Here is a 15,635-nt window from a genome sequence, read left to right as displayed (position 1 = left end):
AGGGTTTCATTCTTTTCCCTTGCAACCTGTAGAAGTGTGGTTTACATTTTAGTACCTGTGAGATCCTGGGAAGATTACTTAATCTATGCCTCAGTTTCCTCATCTGTAAAGTAGCAGGAGTAACAGTACATATTTCATGAGAAGAATGTAGTTAGAAAGGTTTGAAGTGCTAGTAATTCTAATAAATCACTTAACTTGTTCTCAGCCACAGCAAGTGCTGTGGCTGAGCAGGTAAAGAATCTGCCTACAATGCAGGAGACACAGGAGACTCAGGTTTGATTCCTGGGTCAGGAAAATCCCCTGGAGAAGAAATGGCAACCCACTCCAGTATTCTTGCCTGGAGAATTTCATGGACAGAGCAGCCTGACAGGCTATAGTCCATGGGTCTCAAAGAGTCGGACACAACTAAGCAACTGAGCAAACAAAATATAGTAAATAAAAAAGCATATAAATGATAGAATTTATGAATTACAAAATTGGGGAAAGGTTTAAAAAAAAATCTCCCCCAAAGAAAAAACCATGTAGTTATGTTCATAGGAAAATTTTCTTGAGATGTTTATGCTCCAGCAGAATAGCCTTTGCCTTATTTTAATTATTGTAAGTGACTTAAATTGATGAAGATGGTTCTAGATTTTTAAACATGGAATTCAGTTCTGGATGCAAGCAGTTCCTAATTTTCCTCATTACTGAAATCCAATAACATTATTTTGCTTTTAATATGGTTTAGAACAGGGGGTGTGCTTTATTGGGGGGCGTTTCTTGTAGGTGAACAAAGTTATTGTAATGAGATTGAATTGGCCTTCCCAGGGAATAGTTCAGTAGATGAAAGTAAAATATTTTGGTTTATGGTGGGTTAATTTTGAGGAATTGTGTTCCTGGAATTGGTGAGGGCTAAGAGGAGAGTGAAAAATTTGGCTTTAAGCGACTGAACTGACCTGAACTGAAGATGGGGAGAGGCTTAAGACAAAAAACAGAAAACCAACAAGCCCGGAGGTCATATATAGTTGGACTCATCCAGTACGTAGCCTTTTCAAACTGCCTTCTTTCACTTAGCAATATGCATTTAAGGTTCCTGTATGTCTGTTTGTCTTTTTGTGGCATTAGAGCTCAATTTTTAAAATTATTATTAATGAATAATATTCTGTTGTATGGACATCACACTTCTTTTATCCATTCCCTGTGGAAGTTTTCAACTCCTTTAGGTAAATACCAAGGAGCATGATTGTTAGATTGTATGGTTCAGTTCAGCTCAGTCGCTCAGTCATGTCCGACTTTTTGAGATCGCATGAATCACAGCACACCAGGCCTCCCTGTCCATCACCAACTCCCAGAGTTCACTCAAATTCATATCCATCGAGTTGGTGATGCCATCCAGCCATCTCATCCTCTGCCATCCCCTTCTCCTGCCCCCAATCCCTCCCAGCATCAGAGTCTTTTCCAGTGAGTCAACTCTTCGCATGAGGTGGGCAAAGTATTAGAGTTTCAGCCTCAGCATCAGTCCTTCCAATGAACACCCAGGACTGGTCTCCTTTAGGATGGATTGGTTAGATCTCCTTGCAGTCCAAGGGACTCTCAAGAGTCTTCGCCAACACCACAGTTCAAAAGCATCAATCCTTCAGCGCTCAGCCTTCTTCACAGTCCAACTCTCACATCCATACATGACCACTGGAAAAACCATAGCCGTGACTAGATGGACGTTTTTTGGCAAAGTACTGTCTCTGCTTTTCAATATGCTGTCTAGGTTGGTAATAACTTTGCTTTCAAGGAGTAAGTGTCTTTTAATTTCATGGCTGCAATCACCATCTGCAGTGATTTTGGAGCCCAAAAAAATAAAGTCTGACACTGTTTCCACTGTTTCCCCATCTATTTGCCATGAAGTGATGGGGCCAGATGCCATGATCTTCGTTTTCTGAATGTTGAGCTTTAAGCCAACTTTTTCACTCTCCTCTTTCACTTTCATCAAGAGGGTTTTTAGTTCCTCTTCACTTTCTGCCATAAGGGTAGTGTCATCCGCATATCTGAGGTTATTGATATTTCTCCCGGCAGTCTTGATTCCAGCTTGTGCTTCTTCCAGCCCAGCGTTTCTCATGATGTACGCTGCATATAAGTTAAATAAGCAGGGTGACAATATACAGCCTTGACTGTATTTGGAACCAGTCTGTTTTTCCATGTCCAGTTCTAACTGTTGCTTCCTGACCTGCATACAGATTTCTCAAGAGGCAGGTCAGGTGGTCTGGTATTCCCATCTCTTTCAGAATTTTCCACAGTTTATTGTGATCTACACACTCAAAGGTTTTGGCATAGTCAGTAAAGCAGAAAGAGATGTTTTTCTGGAACTCTCTTGCTTTTTCCATGATCCAGCGGATGTTGGCAATTTGATCTCCGGTTCCTCTGCCTTTTCTAAAACCAGCTTGAACATCTGGAAGTTCACGGTTCATGTATTGCTGAAGCCTAGCTTGGAGAATTTTGAGCATTACTTTACTAGCGTGTGAGATGAGTGCAATTGTGCGGTAGTTTGAGCATTCTTTGGCATTGCCTTTCTTTGGGATTGGAATGAAAAGTGACCTTTTCCAGTCCTGTGGCCATTGCTGAGTTTTCCAAATTGGCTGGCATATTGAGTGCAGCACTTTCACAGCATCATCTTCCAGGATTTGAAATAGCTCAACTGGAATTCCATCACCTGCACTAGCTTTGTTCGTAGTGATGCTGTCTAAGGCCCACTTGACTTCACATTCCAGGATGTCTGACTCCAGGTGAGTGATCATGGTTAGATCATATTTAATTTCATAAGAAATCACCAAACTCTCTTCTGAAGTAGCTGCAGCAGTTTGCATTTCCACTAGCTCTGAACAAGAGTTCCTGTCACTCCACAACATCACCAGCATTTCGTGTTGTTAGTGGTCTGGATTTTAACCATTGTGATAGGTGTGTAGTAAGTTGACTTTTTTTCTCATGTTCAGATGTGTTATCTTCAAATCAATGTATGAGAAATTGTTTAACACTACTATTGATGAAATATATTGCAACTATGACCATTAAGAATCCTGCTGGAAAAAGACATTGAAAACAAGGAAACAGGCACTTATTAACATTATTGGGACTTCCCTAGTGGTCCTGTGGTTAAGACTTCATGCTGCCATGTAGGGGGCACAGGTTCCAGGCGTGATGTGGGAACTAGATCCCACATGGTACATAGCACACTCAAAATATATTTTAAAAATTACACTGCTAATAACAATAATAATAATACAGATTCACTTGTGAACAGTTTGAGTATATTTTGAAAGCAAATGCCACCAGCAAAACATTTACAAGATACACCTCTGATGAACACTTCTGAGCAGTTGTCTTCAAAAGCAGTAAAGACACTGGAAGTCATCATATGGCAGTGCTCTCAAGAGGCACTTTGGTTTCTGGGCACTTGTTACTGATTATTGAGTGAGTCTTTTCAATGGCTTTGTTCCAGGTCTTCCAGGTCGCTTATGTCATCATCAAGGCAGCTAATGCCCCTCGGCCTGGAAACTGGATCTTGGAACGTTCAGTGGATGGTGTCGAGTTCAGCCCCTGGCAGTACTATGCAGTCAGTGACACAGAATGTTTGACGCATTACAACATCACTCCGAGACGGGGGCCGCCCACCTACAGGGCGGATGACGAAGTCATCTGCACCTCCTATTACTCCAGACTGGTGCCGCTTGAGCACGGAGAGGTAAGGCGCCCCCTACCGGCTGGGAGGTCTGTTTTTCCCCACCTCCCAATGACAACACAGCTGTCGTAGGAGCCAAAGTGGAGGATTCAAAATAGATCCCTCCTGGTGCAGATCACAGAGATCTTTAACTGTTGAGATGGTGGAGCTGAGGTATCATTGCCTGCTGTACTGATGCTTCATGTTGCCCCGGACACGTGTTACTTTATTGATTTCTTCCCTTCAAGAAGGTCCGTCAGCTTCACTCTGCTGTGATTTAATAATTCATTAGATCCTCCCTGGAGGATCCTTCCCATGATGCCAGGGCAACAACATTTGTTGATAGAGCTCCCGGTTTTCTCCAGGAAGTTCTCACTCTCCCTGGGGGTGTTGTGGGTTGGATATGGTTGATAAAGTGTTCCAGTTCCATGCTCTACATGCCTAGACTGCACACACATCATTAAATCAGTGTGATCAAAAATTAGCCGTGCCTTGGTAGAATGCCTTAATGAGCTAAAACCACAAAAACCCTCCAAAAAAAAGTGCTTTTTCACACAGGAACTCTGCAGCAGGCCCTGCATTGTTTCAAGAGCAGAGACGAGTTGAGAGACTGGGAGTTAAAGCTCCCAGACACCTTTTCCCACTCTCCTCAGTCAATCCTTGACATTTAGACTCTGGTTCATAGGTGCCTGCGGATCCATGTTAAAATGCTCTCATCACACCAGGAGAAGTGTTCTTGTTTAAAGGTTTCCTGCAATCCCTGAGACACTAGAATGAATGACTTTAATAAACTGAACTTGGGTTGTGATCATTGCTGTTCACAAGTGTCAATGAATATTAGATTCCTATAAGAACCTAGTTATTTGGTTTTATTTTAGATAATATTTGTAAAGATTATGTCCTGAATTTGAACCATTAGAGTTATATTTTTTTGAATACTTAAAATGGATATTTCTTTATTTTAATGTTTTATCTTTAGATTCACACATCGTTAATCAATGGCAGACCAAGCTCTGATGATCTTTCACCCAAGTTGCTGGATTTCACTTCTGCACGATACATCCGCCTGCGTTTACAGCGCATCCGAACCCTCAACGCCGATCTTATGACCCTCAGCCACCGGGACCCTAAAGACCTGGACCCTATTGTTACCAGACGAGTAAGTCTGGCCGGGCTCCTGACCTATAGAAAAACTTTATGTCATTTAAGGGAAATAGACATTTCTTCCCTGGTTGCCCTTTTTTCTTATTTTTGTTGACAACATTAAATACCACCTTTAAATGAGGTAGACGTTCTGATGTGGTGTCCTCAGGCCCCCTTGTCTCCACTCATCCGATGACATTGTCTTGCACAGGGTGTAGTGGCCATTTCTTCATTCTGATCTGGCTCTACGACTGACCAAGCAAGTGAGAGTTGTTGGGTTTTGGTTTTTTTTTTTCACTTAAAAGTTTAAACTTTGAGATATACGTATAGTAAATGTACAAGGTTCATCGGGACAGACGTTTTCAAACCCCTTGGATAAAGTAGGAGTGGGACGACCAAGTTACAGGATAGCTGTATGTTTAATTTTGGGGAATTTGCTGAGACATCAAAAGCAGCTGTGCCATGCTGCAGCGGTGTGTGAGGGCTCCGGGTACACTACACACGTCCACGCTGGGGTGTCATCGCTGTCACCTCAGCCGTGCCAGCGTGCATGGAAGAGTGTCTCCTTGGGGATTAATTTGTATCTCCCTGAGAATTATGTTGAGTGTGTGCTTATTTGTATCTGATCACATTTTTATCCATCTTTAAATTGGGTTAGCTGTCTTTTTATTCCTGAATTATAAATTATGTATCTTGTGTACAAGTCCTTTGTCCGATGTGTCTCTACTGAAAATCCATTCTCCGTCCTCTGTCTCTTTCTTAACTATGACTTTCAATGAGTAGAAGTTTTAATTTTGATAAAATGCAATTTATTATTTTTTCCTCAATTAATCTTTCTATTTCTCACTGAGAAATACTTGTTTACCCCAAGTTTACAAAAATATTTTCTGATGCTTTTTTGTAATAGTTTTATAGTTTTAGTTTTCACACCTATTATCCATTCTTGTTCATTTTTTATCTGGTGTAAGGTAGAAGCTATTTATCCTCCATGTGCACGTGCAATTGTTCCACACGACCTGTTGAAAATATATACATTGTTTTTTTCTTTAAATTATTTTGTGGCCTGTTGAAAATTACTTGACCTTATTATTGTGGATGTATTTCTGGACACTGAACTGTTCTAATGATCTGTTTGTCTATCCTTATGCCAATAAAGGTCTTTCTCCATTACTGTAGAAAGTCTTGAAGTCACGTACTGTAACAGTCCAGTTCTTTTCCAGGACTGGTTAGGCTGTTCCAAGTTCATTGTGTTTCCCTATGAGTTTTAGAATCAGTTTGTAAATTTCTGCCCAAAAAGAAGGAAAGAAAGCCTGCTGAGACCTTCACTGGGAGTCCATTGATTCCATAGATCAAATAGATCAATTTAGGAGGAATTTTGGAAGACATTTTGATAGTATTGGATCATCCAGTTCACAAATGTGCCATACATCTCCACTTTCGTCTGACTTCTTTCACTCCTCTTGGCATTGATCTGTTGTTTATTGTCCATCTTCTGTTCAGTTTATTGTTAAGTATTTCATGTTTTTGAATGTTAGTGTTAATGGCTTGCTTTCTAAAATTTGTTTTCCTTTTGTTCATTCGAGTATATATATATAGAAGTGTAATTCATTTTTGTTCATCCCGATTTACAAATTCTTGTAGCTTTTGATAGATTTTCTGTGTACACAATCATTTTATCTACAAATAATGACAGTTAGTCTTACTGTGCCCTCTATTTGCCTTTGACTCCCGTTTTCTTGCATTATTGAATTGTATGGGCGACTGAAATGTTGACTAGAAATGTTGAGAGCTCATTTTAGGAGGAAAGTGCTTAACCTTCCACAGTTAGATCCAGGTTTTCCATAGACACACCTTTATTAGACTGAAGAAGCTTGCTTCTGCTTCTGGTTTGCTGAGTTTTTGGAATGATGGTGTTGCCTTCTTTAAAATGTTTTTTCTGCATCTAATGAAAGGATCTTAGTTTTTCTCCTTTATTCTGTTAATGGTGATTCACATTTATTGATTTTTACATGTTAAATTAACTCTGCACTCCTGGGATAAGGCCTACTTGGTCATGAGTTATCCTTTTAATATAGTGAAAAAGTGAAAGTCGCTCAGTCATGTATGACTCTTTGCAACTCCGTGGACTTCTCTAGTCCATGGAATTCTCTAGGCCAGAATACTGGAGTGGGTAGTTTATATAGGGCTGTATTCAATTTAGGAATATTTTTAGAGTTTTCAGTAGCCTGCTGCTGCTGCTCCTGCTAAGTCTCTTCAGTCGTGTCCAACTCTGTGCGACCCCATAGACGGCAGCCCATGAGGCTCCCCCATCCCTGGGATTCTCCAGGCAAGAACACTGGAGTGGGCTTGCATTTCCTTCTCCAATGCATGAAAGTGAAAGTGAAAGCAAAAAGCCTAGGTTTCGAATATGACTGCCTCAGTTTATGATGCAGCCAAGTTGGGAAATTCTTTTTCAACTCCTTTGGTTTCAATTGATGAGATAATTTGAACATTATTTACTTCAATTGAACATAAATATTTTATTTATATTTATTTGTGCATGAAATATGATTTAAAAGGTATATGTGTGTTATTGATTACTGATAGCAACTGAGATATTTGTTTGGATGTCAACATTTTCTTTGCACTGAAATACAAGAGGTTTTAAATTTTTTTTAAACTTTCTTTTTCCTTAGTATTATTATTCAATAAAAGACATTTCTGTTGGAGGAATGTGTATCTGTTACGGCCATGCTAGTAGCTGCCCATGGGATGAAGCTACAAAGGTGAGTAGTAGTATTTCACATTTTACTAAAACTTCAGAAGTTGTAGCTATAATGTTGGCATTACACTTTTTATTTAAGGCAACTGTTGAAAGTTTTAAAATCATGCCACAAAAAAAGAACTTTTCAGATAATTTAACTGGTTTAATTTTTTAAAGACAGTTTAATTTTGCTTTGGTTGAAGAATACGTTTTAATTAAATCTTCCTAGGAATTTTTTTGTTGCAAAATAAGATATAATATTTGCCATTTTAACCTTTACCTGTAAAATAGTGTCCAATCCAGTGGCCTTTTGAATTTTAAAGCTCTTTTCTGTAAGATAGTAAGTGAAAATCATGTGCTGTTAAAAATTATGCTTATGTTTTTAAGAGTCCCTTCCTCTTTCCTTTCTGTGGTGCTAAATCAAGATAAAACAAAGTTTTCCTGTTTTAGCTTCATATTAAGTGAAGAAGAAGACATTCTCTTTTCTTCTTCTCTTAAACAACTTACATGGAATTACTTTTTACTTTTTCTAAATCTTTGTTATAATTTAACTCCTGAATAGGATTATTCTCTTATTAATGCTGAAAAATATAGAAATGAATATCAAGAAAGTCATTCAGGATCTTCTCTGGTGGTCCAGTGGGTAAGATTCTGTGCTCCTCATGTAGGGGGCCCAGGTTTGATCCCCGGTCAGGGAACTAGATACTGAATTCTACAACTAAGAACTGATGCAGCCAAAATAAATATTTTTTTCTTAAAAAAAGAAAATTGCTCATAGGAGCTTCCAAACCTTTCAAGTCAACATATCTGTTTTGAAAAGCTTTTGTTAGTTAACCCATGTTAGTTTGTTTTATTTCTTCTCATTTCTGCATGTAACCAGGTTCTATGTTTATTTTTATCTTTAAAAATGAAATACCAATTTGTTTATATCATATATCCTCAACTGCAAACCCTTGCTATGAATTTGTGATGAATTTTTCTTGAAATAAACTTAAGAAAAGCATGCAGGTCAATTTTCAGATGCAGTTTTATGTTCCTTATCATCTAGAAGTTCCAGTGTCAGTGTGAACATAACACGTGTGGGGACAGATGCAATCGATGCTGCCCTGGGTACCACCAGCAGCCTTGGAGACCTGGCACTGTTTCTTCCGGGAACACGTGTGAAGGTGAGGCCGCTCAGAGGTGCAAGGATGTGGAGTCTTCCTCCTTCATCTGCTTCAATTTACAGTGACTTCATATTTGTAGTGTGTAATGGTTTGGAAAAGACCCCGATGCTGGGAAAAATTGAGGGCAGGAGGAGAAGAGGGCGACAGAGGATGAGATAGTTGAATTGTATCACCGACTCAATGGACATGCACAAACCCAGGGAGATGGTGAAGGACAGGGCAGCCTGACATGTTGCAGTCTGCAGGTTTGCAAAGAGTCAGACACGACTTAGCAACCAAACAACAATAAAATGGTTTTCTTAGATACTCAAGTAATCCCCAAAGCTGCAGACTACTGTCATAAGACATGAAGGATTGGGACCTGATATATCATTATGATTTACTGTTTATTTGATTTCCCTTACCATGTATTCATTTATTCTGTATTAAGTTGGATTTAGATTTTAAATAGACAGTATATTCAAAAGGTTCCAATATCTACAATATATTAAAGCATATTTATATATTTCTGTCTCTACCCTTCTCACTTTTTAAATGGCAACCCACTCCAGTGTTTTTGCTTGGAGAATCCCAGGGACGGTGGAGCCTGATGGGCTGCCGTCTATGGGGTCGCACAGAGTCGGACTCGACTGAAGCGACTTAGCAGCATCAGCAGGAATAATTTAGAAGGCAGTGGCACCCCATTCCAGTACTCTTGCCTGGAAAATCCCATGGACGGAGGAGCCTGGTGGGCTGCAGTCCATGGGGTCGCTAAGAATGTGACATGACTGAGTGACTTCGCTTTCACTTTTCACTTTCATGCATTGGAGAAGGAAATGGCAACCCATTCCAGTGTTTTTGCCTGGAGAATCCCAGGGGCGGGGGAGCCTGGTGGCTGCCATCTATGGGGTCGCACAGAGTCGGACACAACTGAAGCGATTTAGCAGTAGGTTCTTCCTGAAATGTTTATGCAAGTAAAGCATGTTAACACCTTACACAATTTGTGCATAGAATCTAATGTAACGTGCATGTCGATCTATGCATTGCTTTTATATTTAACAATATATCTTACAGAAAATCTTTCCATATTAACGGTATAAAATGCTGCTTTAAAAATAGTTGTACTGGGGAAATTTCCCTGCTGGTCCAGTGGCAAAGACTCTGCATTCCCAATTCAGGGGACTCAGGTTCGATCCCTGATCAGGGAAATAGATTCCACATGCTGCAACGAAGACCTGGTGCAGCCAAATTAATTAATTAATTTTTTAAAATAGTTGCATTGAACTCCATTATATAGATGTAAACATTATCAAAACATATACCTACCTATAGTATTTTGTTTGTTATCAGAGATGGTTAGATAGCATCACCCACTCAATGGACAATTTGAGCAAACTCCAGGAGATGGTGAAGGACAGAGGAACCTGGCATGCTGCAGTCCATGGGGGTCACAATGAGTCATACACAACTTAGCGACTGAACAACAACAGCAAGTCTTCTGTTAACACAGGCAGTGGTACAGTGATTCACCTTCGTCACTGACAAGTGAGCGGGTGCTTCTGCAGAATGTGATCCCAGGAAAGAGGTTGATGGATCCAGTGGGTGTGCAAACTCGTAATTCAGATAGCTATTCCCCAACGCCTCCAAAAGCTGGCCCATGTCCTACTAAAATGACTTACTCTGTAGTTCTAATTTATAGCCAGGCTTCCCTGGTAGCTCAGCTGGTAAAAAATCCGCCTGCAACGCAAGAGACCCTGGTTCGATTCCTGGGTCAGGAAGATTCACTGGAGAAGGGACAGGCTACTCACCGCAGTATTCTTGGGCTTCCCTGGTGGCTCAGCTGGTAAAGAATCCGCCTGCAATGCAGGAGACCTGGGTTTGATCCCTGGGTTGGGAAGATAGGCTGGAGAAGGGAGAGGCTGCCCACTCCAGTATTCTGGCCTGGAGAATTCCATGGACTGTATAATCCATAGGGTCACAAAGAGTCAAACACAGCTGAGCAACTTTCACTTTCTTCAAAACTGACTTAGGGAGAGAACGCTTGTGTTTATCTAGACTACGATGTCTATATTAACTGAGATGTGAAAATATTCTCCTAGAATGCAATTGCCACAATAAAGCCAAAGACTGTTACTATGATGAAGATGTGGCCAATCAGAGGAGAAGCCTGAATATTGCTGGACAGTTCAGAGGAGGAGGGGTTTGCGTCGGCTGCCTGCAGAACACCATGGGTGTCAACTGTGAAACCTGTGTGGATGGATTTTACAGACCCCATGGGGTAAGAGTGCCTTGGCCGTCGCTCAGCTTTGTGGTGGGAAAGAGCCTCAGACCACCACACACAACCACAGCACTGCAGACATTTCCTTCTATAACGTTTGTCTGTATTCTTTGACTGAAGATTTATTAGGGAGTGTTTTATAATCCAAGCAATAGAAGGCATGCAAAGGTGAAAAAGAAACTTAAAACTTGATTGGGGAGACAGATGTGCCCAACAGTTAACTATAAAATCAATCACTAATTAAAGGGCTGAAATAGAGTCACAGGCAACCAGCTATGAAGATAATGAAGGTTTTGAATCCTGGCCATTTCTCACTTGTTTTGTTTTCTGGTTCAGAATCCCTTTATTGGAATGCTAGTAAGGGGTATGTGCATGTAATTATAAGGATTCCGGTTCTTAGGACCTTTCTTAGACTTTGACTCATGATTTTTCTTCTGTCCTTCTACTGGCAGTTGCCCTGGGAATACCTGCCACGTGATCTTTGTTTTTTAGCTTGTAGTGTTCTTCAGTATAGATATCCTGCTCTATTGTCCTCTTTTTTGGCTCAGAGTAGGATGTTTGGTCACTGCTACTTAATTTGAATTCAGAGCCCCCTGGCTGCATCCTCTCAGAGTTTTGTGATACTCAGTGTTCACGCGGAGGGTCAGCCAAAAACTGAAGCAGCTGTCTCCTGCTCAAAGGAAGTGCTTACTTCTCACTTGACATGTAACTGACATGGGAATCCCGTGGTAGCTGGGTTATAGGAGATGCTTCTAAATAACTCGGGGTCACAGCAGAGCTAGGGAGCCTGAAGGCTGTGATAATGGGAAAGGAGGACACTTTGCTAATGATGCCAGCGGCTGTCACCATCAAAAGGATGTTTGGTATTTTCTGGCGTGACCTACACACCCTGGGTACACAAAATCATGGTGATAGTCACATCTGGGATGAAAAGTTAACACTTTGTCATTGATGTTCTTGTCAGTGTTAATGCTAAGATTGCTATTATTTCTAGCAAGATAATCTAGGACAACCTCTGCCTTTCAGGTGTCTCCTTATGAGGACAACCCTTGTCGCCCCTGTGACTGTGACCCTCTGGGGTCCCTCAGTTCTGTCTGTGTTAAGGATGACCTTCACTCTGACTTACACAGAGGTACTTGATCATTTCTCTGCTCGTAATCGACGTGTGTGTGTGTGTGTAAGATTTGCACCTAGCAAGATTGTTACCATTGTGTAATAATTTGGTGATGATTCTCTATTGATGTTTTGCTTGTCAAATATTTATGAAGCACCTACTACTATGTGCCAGGCAGTTTTTTAGGACCTGGGAACATATATATATAGTTGAACAGATGACCAAGGTCTCTGCTCACAGGCAGACAATAAATGAACAAGTCCATGAATAATATAAAGCCGAGTCTTGGTGCCCTGGGCATAACGCAAAATTACCAATCGTGATGGATTTGAGGAAGGGCGGGGTGGAGATGGTGAAGTCAAGGTGACGAAATGACATTTGAGAGGTTAATTGAGCTTTTGATGAAAGAAGAAATGAGGCTCTGTTTCAAGTCATATGTGGAACAGTAAATATCAATCACTGCATTTAGCTCTCAGAAGACAGGCAGAGGCTTAAGCATACATCCTCCTACAATGCAAGCAAATCCTCTAGGTAACCTTGTAAATGTCAATGTTCTTTCCATTTCCAAAACTGGCAAATGGACGTGCAAATGCCAGAGTCCCCTGAATAGGCTGTATCTGCTCAGAGACCCCTGCGACCTCCTCCAGTGCTCAGTCGCTGGCAGTGGAAGTGGATATTGATCACCTGAGAAGGATGTGCTCACTGTGGGGCCTGCTGGTTGGGGGGGGGGGTGGTGAATTACAGGAACTAGTGATTCATATCTGCAACCCATGATAAGATGATGCTGATGATGACAGTTACCTTTGATTGGGTTCACTAAAAAATATACATGATTTTAATTTTTAATCATAGCAAGTAAAAGTTATTTTGCCCACTCCACAGGCAAGGAAACTGTAGCTCAGAGCACTTGAGAAAGTTGGCCAAGAGTCTGCAACTTTTGAGGCTGGCATTAAAGCAAAAGACAGTGCTCATCACGCTCCACCGCTGGCTCCTGTGCTTTTTTTAAAAAGAATTTTCTTATATAATTGACTAGCATACAGTACACCCATTTAAAGTACAGTCCATTGTTTGAGGATATTCATGGGCACAGCCATCACCACAATCCAGTACTGGAATATTCCCATCACCCTGTAAAGAAGCCCCCCTACCCCTTGGCAGTTCCACTGCCTGTTTCCCTTCACCCCTCCACCGCCCCTGCCCCAGCTCTAGGCAACCACTGAGCTACTTTCTTTCTAGAGATTTGCTTATTCTGGCCATTTCATAGAAATAAAAGCTTAGAATATGTGGTCTTTAGTGACTGGCTTCTTTCACCAATCATACTATTTTCAAGTTGCATCCCTGTTGTAGCAGGTGGCAGCATTCCCTTCCTTTTCCTTGCTGTATAATACTCCATTGTATGTGTGTTTAAGTTGTGCATTCATCAGTAGATGAATATTTGAGTTGTTTTGACTTTTTGGCTGTTGTGAATAATGCTGCTACAAGCTTTTGTGTAAAAGTTTTGGGGAAGACATATGTTTCCATTTTTCTTGGCTAGATACTTCAGAGTGGCATCTCTAGATCTTATGGCTACTCTCTGCTCAGCCTTTCAAGGAGGAACGAAATGGTTTTCAAAAGCTACTGCATCGTTTTACAGTTACATGTGTCTTCCATCTTTCTTTAAACCAGGGGTGCTTGTTAACTATGTTCTATGGGCCATATCTGGCACCACTGTCTTTATAAATAAAGTTTTATTGGAACAACGCTGTTTCCTCTGTTTATGTATCATCTGTGGCTGCCTTCAAGCCATATGGGCTGAGTTGAATAGTTGCAGCAGAGACTGGCCAAAAAGCCTACAGTTTGTACTCTCTGGCCTTTTACAGAAATAGTTGGCTGACCCCTGCTTTAAACCCCTTTTACTTTCCTGTTGGATCATTTTGCGACTTTTCTTTGCAGGGAAGTGGCCAGGTCAGTGTCCATGCAAGGAAGGTTATGCGGGAGAAAAATGTGATCGCTGCCAATTTGGCTATAAGGGTTACCCGGAGTGTGTGTCCTGTGACTGCAACCCAGCTGGCAGCGTGAATGAGGAGCCCTGCTCTGAGTCTTGTCTCTGTAAGGTACGTATGACAGAAAATAATCTTGAGCATTCATTTACAAGATGAATAAAGTCCTCTTCAGATCTTAAAATGCTTGAAAGTTTGGAAAACATAGAAGATTTAAGGCAAAACGATACGAAAAAGCCATTTCAATATAACAACCAAGCTCTAGATCCTTAGCTTTAGTCTTGAGGACAAAATCAGATGATAATATTCCGGACTATCTGGAAATTGTGACATCATGAGGCTTTGATTTGTCTTTTTGTTTACCTGTGTCTTGATCGCCAGACATGTTTCCTGCTAATGTCATGTTTGTTATTGTTGTCCAGTTGTTCAGTTGTGTTCGACTCTTTGTGACCCCATGTGGCACATCAGGCTTCCCTGTCCTCCACTATCTCCCGGAGTTTGCCCAAATCCATGTCTGTTGACTCAGTGATGCTACCTAACCAGCTCATCCTCTGCTACCGTCTTCTCCTTTTGCCTTCAGTCTTTCCCAGCATCAGGGTCTCTTCCAATGAGATGTCTCTTCGTATTAGGTGGCCAAAGTATGGGAGCTTCAGCTTCAGCATTAGCCCTTCCAATGAACATTCAGAGTTGATTTCCTTTAGGATTGACTTGTTTGGTCTCCTTGCTGTCCAAGGGACTCTCCAGCACCATGTGTCATGTTTGTGTCATTGTATTCTGTCCATTATTGGTTTCAAAAGCTAACTTTTTGCTTCACTTGCAGGAAAATGTTGAGGGGAGTCACTGTGATCGCTGCAAGCCAGGATTCTATAACTTGGAGGAAAGGAACCCCCAGGGCTGCTCCGAGTGCTTCTGCTTTGGCGTCTCTGACGTTTGTGAAAGCCTATCCTGGCCCGTCAGTCAGGTGGGGGCACCTTCCGAAAGCTGGGAGGTGGGAGTGTGGCAGGTGGCATGGAGATTACGAGGACAGGCAGGGTGTCCTAGCTGTTTGGGAAACAGAGTCTGAGGGGTTGGTTTCTACAGGGACAGCATGCTGGCTCGAGCTTAGGGCTCTTCCCTGACCTCCCTTCTCCTTCCTTGCTAGTGCCTGGGGAGGGGGGATTCTGGTCAATACTTGAGAAGGGCGAAGTGTTCCTGTGGGTGGTCTGTCATCTCTACATAGGTGACAAATTAGGAGGATAGTATCTGGAGGTTTTATACAGGTTTTGGCATTGGCTAAGAAGCGGGGGACAGCAATGAAGAAGTCAGCATTAGCCAGAGATGCTTTATTCAGTGCATTTATTGCGTTCTTTGCTGTTCTTTTAATCTGAGATATATATCCATGGGCTGTACAGTTTTGCTCATCTCTTTGCTTCTAATTGACCTGGGTTTGGGGGACGTGTGACTCATTCTTAGGTTTTCTGGGTCCTTTGATGAGTAGAAGCCATGGTGTGTGAACTCCATCCTGGTTGAGCTCTCTGGGTCTGCCCCTTCATTGTGAAGATGCTAGCA

The 15,635-nt window shown here is 41.4% G+C and overlaps 1 protein-coding gene across 1 annotated transcript in view; it reads left to right on the top strand.

Moving 5' to 3' along the window:
* The window catches only part of LAMA1 (laminin subunit alpha 1), a 124,644-nt gene that overhangs the window by 38,972 nt on the left and 70,037 nt on the right, over positions 1 to 15,635 (top strand). The window contains exons 4-11 of the mRNA XM_068993660.1: positions 3,467 to 3,709; positions 4,665 to 4,844; positions 7,504 to 7,593; positions 8,620 to 8,737; positions 10,816 to 10,994; positions 12,021 to 12,126; positions 14,041 to 14,201; positions 14,908 to 15,048. Coding sequence (XP_068849761.1) covers positions 3,467 to 3,709; positions 4,665 to 4,844; positions 7,504 to 7,593; positions 8,620 to 8,737; positions 10,816 to 10,994; positions 12,021 to 12,126; positions 14,041 to 14,201; positions 14,908 to 15,048 — 1,218 coding nt within the window. The remainder of the gene's footprint in view (positions 1 to 3,466; positions 3,710 to 4,664; positions 4,845 to 7,503; positions 7,594 to 8,619; positions 8,738 to 10,815; positions 10,995 to 12,020; positions 12,127 to 14,040; positions 14,202 to 14,907; positions 15,049 to 15,635) is intronic.

The sequence above is a fragment of the Capricornis sumatraensis genome, chromosome 21 (assembly GCF_032405125.1).
Source record: "Capricornis sumatraensis isolate serow.1 chromosome 21, serow.2, whole genome shotgun sequence".
NCBI classification, from domain to species: Eukaryota; Metazoa; Chordata; class Mammalia; order Artiodactyla; family Bovidae; genus Capricornis; species Capricornis sumatraensis.
This window is presented reverse-complemented; position numbering and strand designations above follow the sequence as displayed.